Source organism: Echinops telfairi, unplaced genomic scaffold, assembly GCF_000313985.2.
Source record: "Echinops telfairi isolate 266 unplaced genomic scaffold, ASM31398v2 ScPeMD7_7424;HRSCAF=8462, whole genome shotgun sequence".
Lineage (NCBI taxonomy): Eukaryota > Metazoa > Chordata > Mammalia > Afrosoricida > Tenrecidae > Echinops > Echinops telfairi.
The window spans coordinates 85,520,251-85,540,455 of record NW_022111324.1 but is presented as its reverse complement, the minus strand read 5'-3'; the positions used below and the strand labels follow the sequence as shown (position 1 = coordinate 85,540,455).

The 20,205-nt window shown below is 45.4% G+C and overlaps 1 protein-coding gene across 1 annotated transcript; it reads left to right on the top strand.

Annotated features, from left to right (window-relative positions):
- Window positions 1-16: 16 nt before the first annotated feature.
- IRF4 (interferon regulatory factor 4) lies at window positions 17-14,019 on the top strand. Its single transcript, XM_004712159.2, has 8 exons — window positions 17-232; window positions 1,408-1,594; window positions 2,256-2,344; window positions 3,051-3,192; window positions 4,972-5,079; window positions 7,455-7,808; window positions 11,551-11,663; window positions 13,874-14,019. The coding sequence occupies exons 1-8, from the start codon at window positions 17-19 to the stop codon at window positions 14,015-14,017; spliced, it is 1,353 nt and encodes a 450-aa protein (XP_004712216.1). The 3' UTR covers window positions 14,018-14,019.
- The last annotated feature ends 6,186 nt before the right edge of the window (window positions 14,020-20,205 follow it).

The window sequence follows — 20,205 nt, the reverse complement described above, 5'->3', positions numbered from 1 at the left end:
GCCCAGGGAGAAGGGCATGAACTTGGAGGTGAGCGGCCGCGGCGGCGAGTTCGGGATGACTTCGGTGAGCTGTGGCAACGGGAAACTCCGCCAGTGGCTGATCGACCAGATCGACAGCGGCAAGTACCCGGGGCTGGTGTGGGAGAACGAGGAGAAGAGCATCTTTCGCATCCCCTGGAAGCACGCGGGCAAGCAGGACTACAACCGCGAGGAGGACGCCGCGCTCTTCAAGGTCACCAGCACGTGGGGGCCCACGCGGGAGGATGGGGAGGGGCGCGTCAAGGTGGTGGCGGAGAGGCCGACCCGGCCCGGAAAGGTTCTTGAAGGAACTGGGACCACACGCGGCAGATGTGGATAGGGTAAGGGAGACGCACAACTCTGGGCATCTCCCGGAGAACTTTAAGTAGAAAAGACTGGAGACCAGGTGATGGTACCCGCCTGAGCTGGAGGTGAGAGCAGTCAGAAACTGGAACTCTGGGGGCTCCACAAGGGGAGGATGGAGGTCCGCGGACCTGAAGTCCTCGGGGGTACCCTGTTCTTCTATTTCCCTTGGCTCCCAGAGTCTTGTCTTTGATCCTTTTTCTGTGCTTGGGATGATGCCTGTGTGTCTCTGTTTCTTTCTGAGAGTACCGGTGGGCATGCTCCAGTGGGTCCGTTTTTCCTCTCTCTCTCACTGTCCCAAGGAAGGTCTTTGGCTTGCTGTCTCCATTTCTCTCCGTGGGTCTCTCAACCGTTTCTCCTCTAAGTTGGTCTCTCTTATATAGTTCCCTTGGAGCTCTTCCGTCTCTGTTTTGCCTCTGTCTCTGACTTTCTGTTTGAGTTTTTCTGGACGCTTCTCTCTGGGGTTCTCCCTGGGTGTGTGGGCCTCTATCTAGACCTTTCTCTGGACCACTGTCTTGGCCCTGCCCTCTTTTGTGGTCTATGTGCCCCCCAGAGCTGTTTGCCTAGTGAACTGTGCATTAGGGCTCAGCCGTCTGTGGGCAGAGCAGAGGAAGGGGACTTCCTCAGGGAATTTGTTCTCAAATGCCTCAGAACCTGACCATCTGGACACCTCTCTGGGTAGCTGGCCGCCCCCGCATGTCTGTCCTTAGTTCCAATCAAACCCACTTTAAATCCTGGGTGGGTCCAATCCATTCTGGGCATTCTCAGCCCCTTGCTTCACCTTTTGTAAAGCCAGTTGTCCATGCCCAGAGAATGTTTATTGATCAGTGGTAGGGTCCAAAGTCCAATGTCATTTACCTAGGAGACACCTGGTGTTTTTCTGAACTCACTTTTCAGAAACACTTTAAATCTGAAGTACCTAGACAGCATTATTTATTTCAGGAACTAGAATTTCCAGTTTCTTTTTTTTTAAAGACATGTATTTATAAATTTTTTTTTTCCTTCCTGTTGATCCTCTCCCCGCAGGCGTGGGCATTATTTAAGGGAAAGTTCCGAGAAGGCATAGATAAACCAGACCCTCCTACCTGGAAGACACGTTTGCGGTGTGCTTTGAACAAGAGCAATGATTTTGAGGAATTGGTTGAGAGGAGCCAACTGGATATTTCTGATCCATACAAAGTCTACCGGATTGTTCCAGAGGGAGCCAAAAAAGGTAGTATTTCCTAAATTACTAAAATTTGTGTCCCAATCCATGCAGGGAGACCCTTGTAAAGCCTTAAATTCATTTTTGGGGTAATTTTCCTCTTTTCCTTGCTTTCTATTTTTTTTGGCCTGCCCATTTTCTCTGGGTTATAAGATGAAATTTTCATGGTACTGGTATAGGATGATTTCTCAGATGCCAAATGTCTCATCCTGTGTTTATGTGTGTGTGCACTTCACACTAAGTTCTATTAAGGTGTGAAACAAATACCAAACAACAATCAGAACCCAGGAATCTGCATTCTAAATAAGCCACACAGTTGGTTGGGGGACTGCTCAGAGAATCCCTGCTCCTGCAGCTCCCCTGGGCTGGCAGCTCCCATGGGTGGAGTCCTGTGGGTCACAGAGTGAATCTGAATAGCATGGTCCTTTCACACTCCACCCCACCCTGCAGAACCAGATCTCTGAGAAGCAGTTTAAGGACATGAGCACATAGTTAGTTGTCCGAGGTAAAGACTGAACGCCGTGTTTGTTAATATTGCAACGCCGTGTTTGTTAATATTGCATGCCTTCTAGGAATTAAACTATTGGGTAATTATTTTGCTAAGATTGTCTTTTAATTGTTGTCAGTACCTGTTTCAGACCATGCCACTTCTATTTCCCCCACTGCTCAGGAGCAAAGCAGCTCACCTTGGAGGACCCCCAGATGGCCATAAGCCACCCATACACCATGGCAGCTCCCTACAGTTCCCTCCCGTCTCAGGTACCACAAAGGGCAAAGTGCTTCTTGGGTGGTGGGAGTAGGATGGCTACTGAACCCCACAAGGGAATGAACAAATACAGCAGTGATGCTTTTGTTTTTGTTTCTTTCGCCTTTGCTATGCTATTGTAAAACAGGCCCAAACCAAGCCTCGGTCAGTGAATGAATATCTCACGTTCCCAAAGGTTTCAAGTAGGGGTAGCTGGTGTGCCTACTTGTGTGTTGGTAAACAATTCTCTACTGATGCTAAAATCCTCTGGGAAACGGACTTTTTTGTGGAAGCCGGACATTTTGGAAGTAGGGCTTTATCATGTGAAACCACAGGGCAGCTGATCTCTGCAGTCTGTTCTGATGTGAATGACAGCTCTGTTTCATTCACATTGGTGGGGTAAAAGGAGGCAATTTTTCCTGCAGTATTTTTGGTGCCAGAGTTAACCATATGACAAAGCTTTATATAAATCACTCATTTATAACAGTGTCTCAATTGTACTTTTGGAATACTTGATGGCTAGTTTCCACCTAGTGTGATGAGCACTCACGCTAACATCTTTTCGTATGATAAAGCTATTTTGACTACCAGCTATATAGGGCACCCCTCGTAGAGTTCCGAAGGATATAAAAGAAGCTTGCTCTTTTCCAGTGTCAGAAAAGAACTATTTGCTGAGTGATTTGCTTTTGACCTGAGCTCCTGCGCGTGTTCCATTAACAGGTTCACAACTACATGATGCCACCCCATGACCGAAGCTGGAGGGAGTATGTCCCTGATCAGTCACATCCAGAAATCCCCTACCAATGTCCTGTGACATTTGGGCCCCGCAGCCATCACTGGCAAGGCCCCACTTGTGAAAATGGTAAGGAGCTTGCTAGTTTCTGAGGCTTCTCTGCTGCCAATGGCATCCCCAGGCACTATAGTACTTTCCCAACTTGTTCTTCCCCTTCTCCGAAGCAGATGGGAAAGACTCCCTTGGCAGAGAGGGAATGATAAAGTTCTTGGAGGAAGGAAACCAGTGTTCACTGAGCCCCTACTGTGCTCTAGGAGATGTGGTAGGCCTTTTGCTGTGTGTGATCTTAGGTAAATATCTGAAAGATGGTTCCAGGAAGCTAAAGGTTGCCCTGGTTTTTACAGAGGAGGGAAACAAATGTGTCTAATTTGTTCAGTGTTACCCAGTGAAAATATTGGCACTGGGGCTCAATTTTAGCTTTCCTAACTCAAGATCAAAACTCCCACTTTACAAAGGAGATGCCAAGCTTGACTTGTACATTTTAAGCATTACCTGATTCGTGGGTTAACATTTTCTATCTTACCTGAATAATCTTACATTTTATTTTTCATCTTGGTCCAAAAGTACATTTGAGCTGGCTTCCTTCCTGGATTGTCCTATGATGCTGTGGCCATTTACTCTCACTAGTTTGTCTTCGTTTTCCCATCTCTAGAATGAGCATACCACAGCTATGCCCACATCCTTCTTCTGTAGAGACATTGGGAGATATTGAGATAGGACATTTCTCTTGAATAAAGCTGACAGGTCCGTGGTATCAGAGGTGATACGGAAATGAATAAACACCAGAAGAAAGCATCAGCCTTCATAGGGTGCCCAGTGCTGGTTTTCAGACCCACAGAGACTTATTCATTCTGTATGCGGTCTCATGCCAGTAAGGAAAGTTCCCCAAGCATCAGATGTAATATTTAAGCAGAAGTACTAATTATCTAGAATGTAGAGACATTTCACAGGATGTATTTAGTGTAGCAAGACACACGTTTTCAGGACATTTAACTTGGTGAATTAAGGAGAAATCCTGACTGTATCAGCGCCTTAACCCTTAAATAGGGTCTAGGAATATTTGCTTAACAAGTTGATTGGTTGCCCTTTTTTTCCGAGTGAAGAAGGTTCAGTTACTTCATTCTTGGCTGATAGAATTTTTTAATTTTTGTATTGTATGATGTATTTACAAAAGGTTGAGAATTCACTTGTGTTCAATTTGCAAGAGTGATTTTGAGCAAAGGTTCATTTTCCATGAACCAACTTGTTTCTGAAATTCAGGCATATGTCATCAACCCTCTTGAACCAGGATAGTCAAGAGGGAATGTTTAGAATGATCCAAACAGATGAAGTGGACAGAAATAATTGGAGACATGGCTAACACTAAATAAAATGCCAGCAAAATTAGGTTCCACTGCATATCCCTTCTCTATTAATATTTAATAGAGCAAACATTGCCGGAAGGTTTCCTCTACGCCAGTTACTGTGCTGGTGAGAGAGGTGGTCCGGTTTTTTCCTCAGTCCACAAATAACAAACAGAGTAAATGTGAACAAGATAATTTATGTTTTTAAACCTGACTTGATGGTTTAGAGCTCTGTGTGGGCAGGGGTGGGTTACCCCCACTAAGTTGGGGCTTCCTTATTTATAAATGAAGGAGACAGGATTCTAGGTTCCTTCCAGAGCAAACTGTCTGTGAAACAGCTCCACTGATAAAGCCTTAGAGAGTAGTGGGCCCTCGGGTGCAGGAGGATGGGGAACATGCAGGTGTGTGACCACATTAGGAGTGTACAGCAGCGCAGAGTGAGGCAGACTACCCACATGTGAGGCTCTCTATTAAGACATCATTTGGTTTTTATTTGCAAATACAGGTTGCCAGGTAACAGGAACCTTTTATGCTTGTGCCCCACCTGAGTCCCAGGCCCCTGGAATCCCCATAGAGCCAAGCATAAGGTCTGCCGAAGCCTTGGCGCTCTCAGGTAGGTGCCATGTGTCCTGGGATATAGACCCACAGGGATGTTTAGTGCCTGTGACCTTTTACCTGCAGGAGTCTTCAGGCAGGTCTGATGCGATGTCCCTGGGCACAGTGACACTGTGTAATGGGCACCTTTGGCCCTGAAGGGGGTCTGTGGGTGCACGCAGTGGGGGTGTCCCTGGGCACAGTAAGTTCTTACACTCCTGTTTGTCAGCCTAGAAGAGGTGTGCCCAAGCCCTGATAGCCACAGCGGTAAATAAGGAGCACAGTCACAAAACAGCCCAGTCAGAAGCCAGTCATGATCCTGATGCAATTCCAGACACTGGTTGAATTGATTGAATCTCTTTACCGTCTCTGTTGGTGTTGATCGGAATCCCCAGGAACATGCAGACCGAGGTTCTGAATTTAGTGATGACCTGCTGTGTGTCCAGAAGGCTTTCCTTCCAGCCCACATGCACACAGTGTACTTTAATGTCTTTAAAAAGTGCAGGGCTACTCATTTTCGGAGCTGGGCATCCTTTCAGGTTTACCCATCAGCAGGGTGTCCATCTCTGCTTCTTGGAAATATTCGTTCTGGATCTTCGTCTTTGTAGGGTTCAGCTGCCCAACAGTAACGGGTCTTCCCCCCAACCTAAATCTGGGCTTCTGGAAAACCAATCTGGACGCAGCCTGAATCATAAAGTTCTTTTTATAAAAGAAGCCCTGCACCACCACGATCTGAATCCATGTTAGCGAGGCTGTTTTCAGATGGCCTTCCAAGGATGGTGCCTCCAGGTGTATTAAACATCTTTGATGTATTAAGTATATTAGACAGTGTGTTACAGGTTCTTTTTAGACGGATTTAAAACGAATGGCTTACATCTAGAGTTCTCACCCCACCCTTGCCTTCTTTAGAAATCAGTGATAGAACACATACAATTAACCTTAAGGTTTCAGGAAGATGCACGTTGTCAGCACTCTGCCCGCTCACAGAAAGGCCAGGACTTCACTTTCCAAGTCTTCCCAATTCCAAAGTCCAAAACGGAGCCTCACTGTTTTGAATGACGGAGATTGTCTTAGGGGAGGAGGTATTTCAGAGCCATAGGCTTCTGTTTGTTTCTAGAAACTTTCAGCCCCTTTTCTCGAGCACCTAGGACTTGCGTGGGTGCTTGAAGAGTAGGAAATAAACAGCTATTTATATCATTGTGGCCTCGTGATTTCTGGTGACATTCAATGAGATGAAACCTGCCCCGAGAGTCACCTCAGATGGCCAACACCCACTCCTTATCCACGAAAGTCATGGGAGGGTGTTCACAGCAGATGAGCAGGTGGAGAATTGAGACAACAATGTGGGTTGTTTAAGTCTCGAAACCTGCTATTGAAGAAAAAGAGGGTTTTGTGGGTTTTTGAGTTTGGGGTTTGGTTTTGTATTTGTAATCCAGATTAATGATCTGCCTCGAGTACACTTACTAGAAAACTACAGTTCCCGTTTACTCTTGAACCCTATGCAGTTATGAGTGGATAAGAGAGTGATACCTGTTTACAGTTCATTTACGAAGCCCCCTGCAAAGTTAGCTTTGTCTTTACAGGGTGCTTGACATTTTAAAGGAACTTTAAAAATAAATATGTAAATTTTTAAGAAATGAATTCATCCGGTTAAAAACTGTTAGAAAGCTACTTGTTAGAAAGCTATTGTAGAAAATTAATTTAAAAGTCAGAAAAATAGAGGGAAAGCATCACATTTTCATCACCCAGAGATCGCCACTGTTAGTCTTTCTACATATTCTTTCTGGACTTTAACCAGATGCACCAACATATAGATTTTGCCTAAGGGATACCATCTTGATATTTTCGGGTGGTTTCAGTGGGGGTGGACAGATTTGTTTTATATACAATCACATTCTTTTTGCTAGTAGAAACCCAATCTAGAGTTTATGTTCTCCCAAACTGAAATTGATTGCCTTGTGAAAGATAAATTCTTCTTTGGTGCCACGTACCTTAGCACTGAAGAAGAATTTTAGATATTAATATAGCCATCACTATAATAAAAAATTAAGTTCTTAAATGACCAATGCTCCTCTCTAACCAAGCAGAATTGAATGAAAGCTATGCCTCCCCCCCCAATTAAAAAGAGTCCATGGCCACATAAGTAAGGAAAATACTGTTAGACAAAGTTAAATTTATTTATTTAGTAGTCTCGGGAATTTCCCAAGAGGGAGATGTGGGCATGCAACATTCTCCAAGAATATTTAGCCATCGACCGTTTTTATTTATTCCCAGCATATCCCATGATGCTAGTGTTCCCCAGCCTCTCCTTTGTCCGGTAGTGTTGGCCAGCAATGTGATGGAATCAAACACTTCTATTTCTGTTGGCACTGACTTGGAAACCTGTCTCTATAGATTGCCGGCTCCACATCTGCTTGTACTACCGGGAAATGCTGGTGAAGGAGCTGACCACCTCAAGCCCTGAAGGCTGCAGGATCTCCCATGGCCACACCTATGATGCCAGCAACCTGGACCAGGTTCTTTTCCCCTACCCAGAGGACAGTGGCCATAGGAAAAACATCGAGAAACTACTGAGCCACCTGGAGAGGGGTGTGGTCCTCTGGATGGCCCCGGATGGGCTCTACGCTAAAAGACTTTGCCAGAGTAGGATCTACTGGGACGGACCTCTGGCCCTGTGCAGTGACCGGCCCAACAAGTTGGAGAGAGATCAGACATGCAAGCTGTTTGATACACAGCAGTTCTTATCAGGTAGTGTCCAGAAATGGCCTTTAGAACTGAGTGTCGCCAACCCTTGCCAGTCATGGGGGTGGGCAGGGGGTGGTTGGTTGTTTTAGTTGTTAGCTGCTGTCTCTGACATATGGTGACCTTGTGTGTAATGGGATGAAATGTTGACTACTCCTTCACAATCTATCTTCATGATCACTGGTAGGTTGGATTCCACCGTTGTGGCTTGTATCACTCCATGTCATTGAAGTGTCCCCTCCTCTTTACTGGCTCAATCAGACAGTACACCTCTTTTTAGTCTTTCCTGATGATGTGGCCACAGAAAGCAAGAGTTTCACCATCCTTGCTTCTGAGGAACACAACCTTCTGAGGAACACAACTTTCTTCTAAGACAGATTTATTAGTGTTTCTGGCAGGCCACAGTTTAGTCAGGATTCTTCACCAACCCCACAGATCAAAGGCATCCATTCTTCTGTCTTCCTTTTCCATTGTCCAGCTTTTGCAGGCATGTGGAGTGATGGAAAAGACTGTTGTTAGAGTCAGAGAGGAAATGGAGGTGGTTAAGGCCTGGCTGCCACCTGGCACATACTGTCCTTTTATTAGCTTCTGAGCTCTCTGATCCTAGAACAAAACTTCTTTCTGGTCCATCTCTCCAGGCCCCTCCCTGCCGGCTCCCTCCATTGGCAGAGGTGGGGCTACACATCCAGATAAGATTGCTCAGATAAACAGCTTTCCAGAATGACTTTGTAAAAATTTCTGTGCTTTAGAAAATAGTCACAGGTTCATAATGTTCTATCTTATGAGTACTACACTGCAGAAAGCATATTGGCTGGTGTGCATGATATGTTAATGCTTCTAGAAACATAGTGAAGGTTAGAAATGTTATTTACATTCTTAGGTGTGAGATGGGTCATCCTATGTAAACGCTGCACAGCGCATGTCACCAAGGATAGAGTGAACTGCTTTTGTGAGGGGAAAGTGAGAATGTTGTGAGGTACCTGTCGTGGTGCAAATGCTTCTAATCCTATGTTCAGAACTAGGAAGGTTTGCTTTCCCACGTTGATCTTATGACAAGTACATTAGCCCTGGGCTGGCTGGTGGAAAGACCCTGGGTTGGTCATTTGAAAGCTGCATCCAGAATATTGATGTTGAGATATCTCGAGCATCTTTAGGGGTCAAAAGTCAGTTCCATCAGCCAGCTGCCAGTTCTTCCTCTGCCTGGTTATTTACCTCTTCTCCTCTGCGTCCCTCCTTTAGAAACACCAGAGGCCTATCAGGTGCCTCTCCTTTCTCTGAAAGGGTTTCTGGATTTGTTCTGTTTAAAGTAAAATCACGAAGCATCTCAGTGCTCTGCACCACTTACATTTGCTTTTCCCACGGCCATTGATTCAATGCTGACGTGCTCCCTGGGGCTTCCTAGAAAGTTGTAAATAGTTATGGGAGCAAAGCGCCTTGTCTTTCTTCCCCAGGATAGCTGGTGGGCTTGACCCACTTACCTTGAATCTAGCAGCCCAACCTATCATTATGCCACCAGGGCTCCCCTGAGGCTTCACACTTACTGCTGCGAAGACGTTTCTGACTCCCGAGACCCTGTGGGACCGAGTAGAACTATTTCCATGGATCACTGCAGCTCTAGCTCTTTATGGGAGTAGAAAGCCTCGTCTTCTCCCTCAGAATGACTGGTGGTTTAGAATAGCTGATCTTTTGGTTGGTAGCCCCATGTGTAACCCACTTTAGGAGTAAGTGGGTACCCTTTAGGCTTCAGAGTCCCAAATTTGCTAAAACTCACCCAAATCCTCTTTTGATGCCCCAAACATTTGCGATGACCGACCTTCCCACTGAGGCTTGTTGGCGAGGGAAGAAATGAATCTCAGTTAGCAGCTCTGTGGTGAGGAGGGTGAGGTACCACGTGTCCCTGGGTCTGCAGCAGAGTGTTGCGGGCTTCAGCTGGGAGCATCCTGTCAGTCTGGGTGAGCATGGGGCTTGAGAAAGCATGAGGTGCAGTCCTGCCCCCTGCATTTCTCAGATTAGCCTAGGGAGGGAGCCTGATGGTCTCGTGCCACGTGGATGGTGGTGGCATATGGCTTCTGGAATGATTTCCCCAGAGAGTGGCTCTCTGTCTCGATACTCAGAGCTTTGGGTTAGGCATCCCAGAGAGAAGTGACCCTTGTTCTCTGAGTGTGTCTCCCCATTCACATTTTAGGAAGTCCTGAGCCTCCTATTCTGCCCATCAGGTACATTTTGAGTCACAGCCACCTGGCTTGAGAGAGATGGTGCAGACCAGAAGGGGCAGAAGCTGCCGAATTACTTGCCTAAGCCAAACCCTAACCCACTGCCATCGACTCGAGTCTGGTTCATAGCAACCCTCCGTGGGGTTTCTGAGACTGTGAACCTTTATGGGAGAGGGCAGCCTCATCTTTCTCCTTCGGGGAGGCTAGTGAGGTGAAGCCCCTGGCCTTGCACACAGCAGTTCAGTGCTTTCCTGACAGCGCCCCCAGGGCATCATGTAATCTTCCACCTAACAACTACAACAGACTTTAATATGTATCTTTGAGCGAGGGCTGGGTGTTCTTTCCCACCCTCTGGATCCTTCGAAGTGTTTGTTGAGGCTCCAGGAGGAACCCTGTGAACTTGACAACTGCAGCGGTGTAGATACTTGTGGATAGTTCAGAGTTTCCACTCCAGGTCCCGGTGCTCCCGGTTCACACTCAGCTAGTGTGAACGTGGCCTCAGACCACAGTCGTAGCGGGGACCCGTCTTACATCTTCTGAGGAAATGAGTTATTTGATTTGAACTCTGGAAGTAAGCAGCAGGAAGTTAGATACCCGAGTGATTTAGCTAGAAACTTTTCTTCAGTTGAAGAAGACAGTGGAAACCTTTGATGTCTACCCATTCAAGATTTGGAGACGACTAGGGACAGCCCCAGAAGGCTCTGCCGTATCTGATCAAGATGCGTCACACTGCCGTCTTCCAGCTGCTTTAGCAGCTACTGTGTAAGCCATTTCTTTTGGGGACGTGACATTTCACTCTACGTAAAGAGCAGGAACAGATAGAGACCGAAGAGGCATCTTCAATGTAGGTGACGGGGACAGTGGCTCAGCGTCACAGCGTCTCCCCAACCGTGTCCTTGTCTTTGTTGGACATCCACAAAAAGGGGGAGCTAGCAGTGCCTCTTCACTGCCCTCTCAAGCCACCCTGTTCTAGCAGATGAGTGATAAGTCCTTTCAGAATGAACGAGTTAGGTTACTTCTGGTGTTCTGTGGGTCACCGTTGACAAAAACGGGTCACTTGCTGGGTCACTGCAGACCCTTTTCTATGGGGGCCTTGGACTCAGAGGTGTCCATTGTCCACAGAGAGCCTAGAATCTGGACCAGGTGGAGTCTGACTTTACTTGTCAGGGAACTCTCATGTTTTCTAAATGGAATGCTTTTGTTTGTATGCACTGTACTTTTGCCTCCACATGGCTACATGCCTTTTTCTCCCTCCCTCACGCCTTCCTTCTACCTCTTCATCCTCCGAGGTCTCATGCTGAAAAGCAGGGTTTTTAAGCATTAGGATGGTTGCCTTTTAACAGTCCAGTGAAACGGACCCGTCTGTACATTTGATATTGTCCCCCCACTGTAAGAGAACTCAAGGGACGGGACACAGGCAGTCCTCGGTTTGCCTTCAGCATGGACGTGACGCCGTTGCTGTCTGCTATTAACTGCGATGTTCAGTGGGGAGGGATTTCAGAGCGTGACGTCTGCTCGTGGGTGTCTTTCCTCAGAGCTGCAAGCATTTGCGCACCACGGCCGCTCCCTGCCAAGGTTCCAAGTGACTCTCTGCTTTGGTGAAGAGTTCCCAGACCCTCAGAGGCAGAGGAAGCTCATCACTGCACATGTAAGTGTCCCTTCCCCATGCCCCACAGTTGTATTGGCATATATGTAATTCAATTGGCTGGTTTTCTTTTATGGGCATATCCTACCATGCAATAGTTCAGTCGCATCAAGAAGAGTGGCAGAATCATCAGCACAATCCGTTTCAGAATATCTTCTTCATTCTTGTCCTCATCCTTATTAGCTGCCCATTTCCCCCCATCCTCCCCTACAGGAGTGTCCCTTATGTTCAGGGTTTCTTAAAGAGAATTTTTGAGTGACCAGTAAATACCATGTGACATGGGAAGTCAACTTGACCCTTAGGTTGGTGCTGGAGAAAGCATGGGGGTGGGAGGTGCACTGTGCCACTCAGTATGGGACACCAACTTATTGCCGAACCTGGGAGGGACTGAGAACCATCCCTGCTATTGCCCCATTCTTTTCTCCTTTTTAATGCAGTGTTCATTCTCATTTGCTAGGAATTTTAAAAGATTGATATTAAAAGTTACCCTTTAAAGTTCTCCAGGGACAATATTGCTTTGAAATGGCACCTAGCTGACCTTTCTTTTGGATGAAGGAATGTTCCCATTTAGGAAGTCGTCTCTTCTCTTGGATAGTTTGCACGCCTTGTCCATATCTCAGCGAGCTCTGGTGACATGTAGTTCAAACTGGGGTGAATCTACCAGTTGCTCCACAAGGCAAAGATGAGGCTGTCTGCTCCTGTAAAGATTTAAAGTCCCTGAAACCCAAAGGGGCAGTTCTGTAGGGTCACTGAGTGAGGGCTTATTTATTTATTTTAAGCGTCGGCCCATTTCCCAATGTCTCTTTCTGAAATTTTTTAGAAATTATTTCATGATTAGAAACCAGTGATTTGCCATCTGGGAGGCTCCGTCTTCCAAGAAACTCGAGCTTCTCAAGCCAGTCATGTTTTCTAGAATAGTTCAAGACGGCTTCGACTATGGCAAGGAATATGTTTTAATAAAAAAGAGGCAGATATAGTTATCATTAATTCACCATATAAAACTAGCTTGAATGTCTAAGATTTCTGGGTTTGAAAACTGTAATGTATGTAATGTATTCTTATGTAATCTTCAGGAGTCATCGGTTCAGGAAGGGAAAAAAACGATACCAGATAATGTCGAAATTTAACTCAGATTTAGCTGATACTATTTCTGATTGACAACTGAAGTAGAACACTGTTCTTGAACGCACACCTCCACATTCTTGATTGTAAACAACAACAACCAATTAACCAACAAAAAGATAATCTCAGAGACTGTTCTCAAGAATGTTCTTTAAGGCATCTTTTGTTAAGAACATGGGAATGTTAAGTGACTGAACAATCTGGACGTTGATAAGTAATATTTAAGAACTTAGTGATAAACTCCTGCACTCACATGATTTTAAGGGTATTTTTGGACCCCATAACAGACCAAAACCAAATTCAGTGCTGTCACGTCAATAGCAACGTCTAGCTCTCTTCTATTAGACAAGGATCTGTTCTCTACTGAAAATGTTTACATGTACACATACATCATGGGGTATAACTCTTTTATTTGGAGTTAATTCATTTCAGTACTTAAAAATACTAAGAGAATGCCTTATGAATGAGTGATTGGGGGATCGAGCATTTAGTATCCTTAATTGCCTTGAATTCAGGAAAAGCTAAAAGTTGAATGATCGTTTGGTGAATGTGATCTACACACAAAACCAGACTAGATGCATTCGGTATCGTTGCCTTCTTTCCTTCCCGCAATAGCAATTTCGTTTTGTGTTACATTACTTCTTCCTTCGGTTTAGAAATGTAGACAGTTTGGTTAATCTAAGACCCTTCAACCTTCAGGATGAGTGCCACATCCTGGTCAAGCTGCAATGGTGAAAAGGAATATTGGTCAAAAATACTCTGAATTTTCCCTCAGCCTTCCTTATATCTTGAACATTTTCCTTGGTTTAATTCCATGTTAATTGAATCTGAATGTAAATAAGTTTTAAAATGTTGTCTTTGTTTTAAGGTGAAACATAAAAAGGTAGCAGACTCTCTCTATAGGTCTCTATATAGTGAGACTAATAAAAACTCAGTTCTTCCACTGCCTCCAAATATAAAGTGCTTTGATGTGCTGTAACCTATAACTTTGACATACCTGTACCATATCCCTAGATATGGAGTTATTCAATGAGGAGCTAATTGATATTAAAGAGAATATCCCAGTAATTTTTTTTATATCTCTTGTTCAGGTTGAACCTCTACTAGCCAGACAACTCTTTTATTTTGCTCAACAAAACAGTGGACATTTCCTGCGGGGCTATGACTTACCTGAACACATCAGCAGCCCAGAGGATTATCACAGATCCATTCGCCACTCTTCCATTCAAGAATGAAGCATGCCCAAACAAGTTATTTTTTTATAGCTTCCTTGTAAATATCTGACTTGTGGCAACGACATCTGATTGACCCCCTCCTTTTCTTTAGAGGAACTTGGAAATGGGGGCTTCAAGTCAGCAGTGGAGGAGAATCTCAGCACAAATGTGTCTAAAAAATCTGATGCTTGTGATTGACAATGAGCTTCTTCTTCCAGAAGGAGCGGTCATCTTCCAACTCTGACAGGTGGCTGACGTCAGTCTTCTGCAGATGTCCTTCGTTGGTGATAACTGTGAACCTTGACCAGACACTGTGTTTACATTTACTGACATGCTCTCTAGTTTGATGTTGCTTCTGCCTTGCTTCAGGACTGAGAAAACTTGCATTCCAGTATTGACTTCTAACTAGACTTAGGGTTATATGAGCTCTCAGGGAAGTAGATTCTAAATGTGAGGCGATTCTGTTCACAAAAGAAAGTTACTAATATATGGAAGAGCTGTGGTTCTCGTGGAAAGTGCTTGCCAATAGAAGGAAACAGATTCTCTGGACTCGGGTGGTTGAGTCTAGCGACTAGGCCATCTTCCCCTCCCCACTACCCAGCAGGCCTCAGCCAGGATAGTCCTCTCCCCACCTCAGACTGCTTCTCACTTGCCTCTTCTCCTTCAGCTCCCCTGGAAGGTAGTTGGTAAAGTCTGTTGCTCTTCTCTTGCGCCAAAAGGCATTAGGGCTTCCTTAAGTAGGATATGTTTGTTGGTCCTACAATATTTGTTTACCTTTGTGTCTCTGATTCTTCATAAATTATTGCTAAAACATTTTTTCTCAAAAAGAAAATCCATAATCCCAATTCTAGAGATATATTTTTTGAAACTCAATGGCATTTCCCCTCCTATCCTGCCTGTTTTGTTTGGCTTCAGTTAGTTTCCCATGGCAACACTAAAGAGGAGGAGCCAGTGCTTTACAAATCGGTGAACTCGGGTAGGAAAACTGATGACTGGAGTTAACTTGTTGCGTAATTTGCAGAATCAGTAGGCTATTTTTGCTTATGTTTGTATATTATATGCTTCCTCTTACCATGAATGGTTTGACAGGACCTTAGACATGACTGGATAGTTCCTAGATAAGTCTTTTTCAGAATCCTACTGATCTTTACTTAAGTAAATCTGATCAGTTACATTTTTGGTTGTTTATTTTGAAAAAGTACAGGTACTTAGACTGGCATGTTGGACTCCAGTATTTTTCTCATATTGAAAAAATAATTGCTGTTACTTAGGCTCAGCAGAAGGCTTGAAAAAAATTCTCAATTCTCAAATACATGCCATTTCTAAACACCTACTTCTTAAAATTTCCTGACTGCTTACTGTATCCTTTGCATTAGACAAGCACAGCCCTCATTAAGTGGCTTATAATTTCCCAAGTGGTGAACCTTTGCCACTCGGTTTTGCTTTTTCATTTTAATGCTCACACTGCCACTGAGTCGATTCTGATCCACAGCAGCCCAATCAGAGAGAGGTTTCCCCACTCCATCCCCCACCCCCGCTTGACATGCTCACCTTAGCAGGGCTTTATAATTCCCGGCATATCACTTTTCTATCAGTATTCAGAAGCGTTTAAAAAGGGGAAAAAACCACAGGGTCATTGTGTACACGTTTTTGTTCAGTGCTCTCTTTGTCTGATGCCTTTGGGCATCGCTCCACAATAGGAATACAGATTTACCTCATTCTTGTAAGAGACCTCGTAGCGTGCCACAGTCGCCAGCAGTGTACTTAGAAGAGTTGAAGCTCGTTCTTGAACCGCTCAGAATGAGTACTTTTAGTGAACGGAGGTAACTTATACATCTTATAGATGCACACTATTTTGGGGTATATTATCCTGAGGGGAAAGAAGACATTAGGCACTGCCATGGTCCTGGCTCCAGCACCAGAGGGAACCATGGGTAGGCTTCTGAGGTGGGGGGGTGTTGATTTCAATTGCTCTTGTGAGTTCTGTGCTGCTTTTTAAATGGAGCGGAGTTCTCTGCAGAGTGCTGGTTGGTGTGAGCAGCTTTCCTTTTCTTCCTCCTTAGACCCGTTTACGTGAACTTTTATTTTTTTTTAATGTTGAGGGACCAGAATGCAAGCGAGGAGATGAACTGACAGGGAAACCACGGGGTCACGAATTCCACCAGTGGTCTACCAACACTAGGCAGGAGGGGTCACCTCACTCCTGATATATAAGGTGGGGCTAGCCCACAGGGTGCAGCTTGGTTTCTCCAAAGAGGCTGCAGGTGGGCAGGCCCTCACAAGACCCCAGTCAATTGGACTCCCAGGAAATGTATGGATCTCGGAGTGGGGTTGGCTTCTTCCACTTTCTTGGGATTTCACGTATTTAGCAAACGTTTGGACAATAATTGCTGTCTACAGGAGTGCTATGAAGAACTCAGCTGACCACCTCATTTAAAACTGACATCCTCTCCATAAATCCCTCCGACCTGGCAAAATGGGATGGTGGGTTACCCTGGAATGAACTCAGCAAGACGCTTCGCAGCCACCGCTTTCTGTGCTTTTGCCAGGATTGAAACTAGAAGGAAAGGGTTCTGTTGCGGGAGACAGTGGCTGGAGCAGCACTCCCCCTGTGGTTACAACCACACACAAGTGGGAGGAGTTTGGGTTCAGACAGAGGAGTGGGCTATGGAAGCATCAGAGTTGCTTGCTATGTTGTTCTGCATAAATCCAGAGCTGAAGCAGCTCTGGTGGCCCCTGGTTACGTGCCTTGGGTGGCTTCTATTGGAGAATGGAGTGATGGGTGAACCTTGAGAGCAGACCCAATCCCAGGGACCCAGTATGAAGGAAGGTCAAGTTTTTAGGGTTCGTGTGCGCATGTGTGTGTGCATGCGTGCGTATGCACATGCACGTGTGTCAATTATTACTGTCTTTTAAATAAAAATGCATGGTTCGAACTTCCTTTTCATTTTTCTTGATCACACCTCCCCTTTCCACAAAGGTGACCATTTTTCTTGCACCATTGAGATTCCTTCAGGTCTCTATTTAGGATGCCTGTCTCTCTAAACCGTTTATGGCAGTATTGGTGTTTGTGTAAACTTCGCAGGAAAGTTGTCCTATAGTTGAGTCATTCGACAACTTCCTTCTTTCACACATTCTGGTTTTGACTCCCACCTGTGCTGATGTGCCCTCCTCCAGCAGCTGCAGACAGCAGGTTGCAGAGCCTGGGGACAGCCCGATTGCTGGCGTTTGTTCTCCGTGCTTTGGGGCAGGGGGGAGGCTGCTGTGAAGGACACACGAAGGAGAAAATTCACAGAGAGAAAGGCTGACACACGTGCTCCTGGAATGTACTTTAGACTTTTAGAGGGAGGACGACACCGCAGGTGCTGCGCTCGGAGGCCCTTGGGAGTGGAGTGGACACCTGGTGGAGAAGAGGGTGGCCGAGCTCCGCAGCTCCGTTGCGGTCACGCGCAGGGCACCGCGTCTTCGGGAGCCTTGTCGACAATCCAATCACGAGTCCTGATGTACATTGATCTTTCAAAGCAGTTTGTACTTGTTATAACCTAGTGTTTTTAAGTAGCCCATAAATAAAGGCCTTTTACAAAAATGTTACGGTTTGTGTGTGTGATATTGGACACTCGGGTCACGCATCTTGATGACTTTTCAAATACTTCCTCTTGTCAAACTCGGTGGTGAGGCAGCTTGGCACTGACTTCCTTCCTGGTGGCATGTGTCCCTGAAATCAGAAAAAAGAAAAACAAAAAAAGCCTGCCGCATCGGTTTCAGCTGTGGGGCAACTCATAGCTGTGTCGATGGAAGTTAGGAGAATATTTATTTAATCATCCTTTTCCTCCCTGTTTTACCAACGGTCTGTGTTTTAAAATGTCTACTAGGACCCAGGAGACTGTTTTTAATGTCTTTTGTGCTAAACTCCTTTGTGTCACTAGCATTCTGGATGTGAACTAAACAGAGGTACAAGGTCAAGCAACCCCCCTTGCTCCCCACCAACTGCACTGCTGTGTGGCTGTGTGCTTCCTCTGGCTGCTGAGACTTGAGACCGCCTCTCGGGGCTCGCAGGGGGAGTTCCTCTCTGGATGCCTATGCTTTCTGCCACAGCACTTGCATTTACCTCTCTCCTGTGAACTGGTGCCACTGCCCAGTGGGTGGGTCAGCCCCCGTGCAGCAGTCTTGAAAGGTGGAGGGATCCAGGCCTGCAGCCGGATGCTGTGCAGTGCTTTCAGAAGTTCACATCTCTTGGGCCTAGAAATCCCTGAGTAAACACTCTTCCCGTTTCTTGGAATGCTATTCGCTCAGCAAATGCTGTCTAGAAATGGATTTGAGTCAGGGTAAATAAAATTGTTCCTCTTAAATAATTTTTTAAATCATCAAAACTCACCAAAATCTGAACATACGGTTTCTTCTGAGCAGGAAGCCACGTTATGTCATCTGCATAGCATAGATTTGTTAATAAGTCTTCCTCTATTGCTAATGTTGCGTTCTTCATACAGTCCAGCTTCTTGGGTTATCTATTTATTTTTTTATCTATAAAGTCTTGTCTATTTAAGTTAAACAATTTTCAAGGGTGGTGTCCTTCTATAAAACGAATAAACTACAAGCTCAGTACAGCAGTTCTTTTTAAAAATCAACTGGAAAAAAATTACCAAACTATATTTTGAATTTGCAAAACATACACAGATACCATCATTTTAGCATTGATGAAGACATCGGAGAGACCACCACAAAGTCAACTAGCCATGTATCGCACTTAACTCGAAGGGCTCAGGAAAGAATTTTCATTTTTTTAAAATAGGGGTAGGAGAGTTGAATAAAGATCGAATCAAGGATACAGCCACAGCATACACTGTTAGGTTTTATGCCAACTTGCCCAGGCCAGGATTCTCCTAGGCCATGACGTCACACAGTGTGGTCAACTCCATGACGGGATCTTCCATGAAGTAGCCAAGCAGTGGTGAGAACAGGGTAGATTACCACCTCTTTGCTCTGATCACAACCTTAATACAATTGACGGACGTTTCACATGGTCAATATAGATTGACCCTGGGCAGAAGCTAGCTCCCTTCTGGTGCCTCTGGAGCCGGTAACCTCCTGTTATATTGCCTCCCTATCCCAGGAGACATCATTGAAGTACTGATCTTCCATTCATTTGGCAGACCTCAGATTCATTCAGCTCCGAGTCCACCAGTCTCTTGTCTTCCTGCTTCATCTTTCTGCTTCCCTTTCATCATCTCTTCCAGCAACAGGAGGCAGGAGCAACCTCTAGCTTACAACGGACTCATGGACTTGAACCAGACTGGACCTACCCATTTCTAAAATTAACAGACTTAACACACACACACCTTCCCTGATTTTCCATGAACAAGAATGAATCCTTCGAACAACCCAGGGACAGCACTGCGAGGTAGGGACCTTCTTAAGTGGACTCCTTGTTTCTGGAAGGGGTCTCTGAAGCATTAAGGAACGTTTCTCCATTATGTACAAAGGGAATTTTTTAAGTTCTTGGGAAAAAATGGAAATAAAAGATAAAGGAGATCTTCCAGAACTTTCGGGATACTCATAAACCCTCTCCTCTGCTTACTTTGCTAGCAGTGAAACCATGGGTGCTCATCGCTGCAGGGTAGAAAAGACACAACTTGGTCGTCTGCTCCTGGCTTTTGTCTTTCAGAAGCTCCAATTCTTGGCCGGAGAGGATGAGGGAACAGAGGACTCAAGGTGGCTAGGGGGTTGAGAAAGAGAGCCCTCTTGGTCTCCTCCCCTGGACCAGAGGAACACTTTTGAGCTAGGGAAAGAAAAGAGAGAGCAAAGAGAAGAACTGAATGTATGATATCAGAAGCTTCTGGACAAAGGAGCCTGTTTCGTGCTTCCTGGGAGAACAGACATAGAGATAGAGAAACTTTAGAAACGTTTTCTGGAAAGAACATGAGAACCACAGGTTAGGATGGGGAAGTGAGTGGGGCTGCAGGGTGATTGCTTGGTCACCTTGAGGGGCCAGTAATGATAAATCAGGTCCCCTGACACATTTAAGCAGAGAGGACCTTGAGACTAAGGTTGCTATCCCCATCTTTTCCACCGTCCCAACACACACCTTAAAGGTAAGTTTTAAACTTGCCCCAAGTTCATGAAATAGGGAGAGATCCTGCATGAATTGAGATTGAATTTCCATCACTCTAGTGCAGGGGTGTCCAACTCATTTAAAACCCGGGCCATTTGGT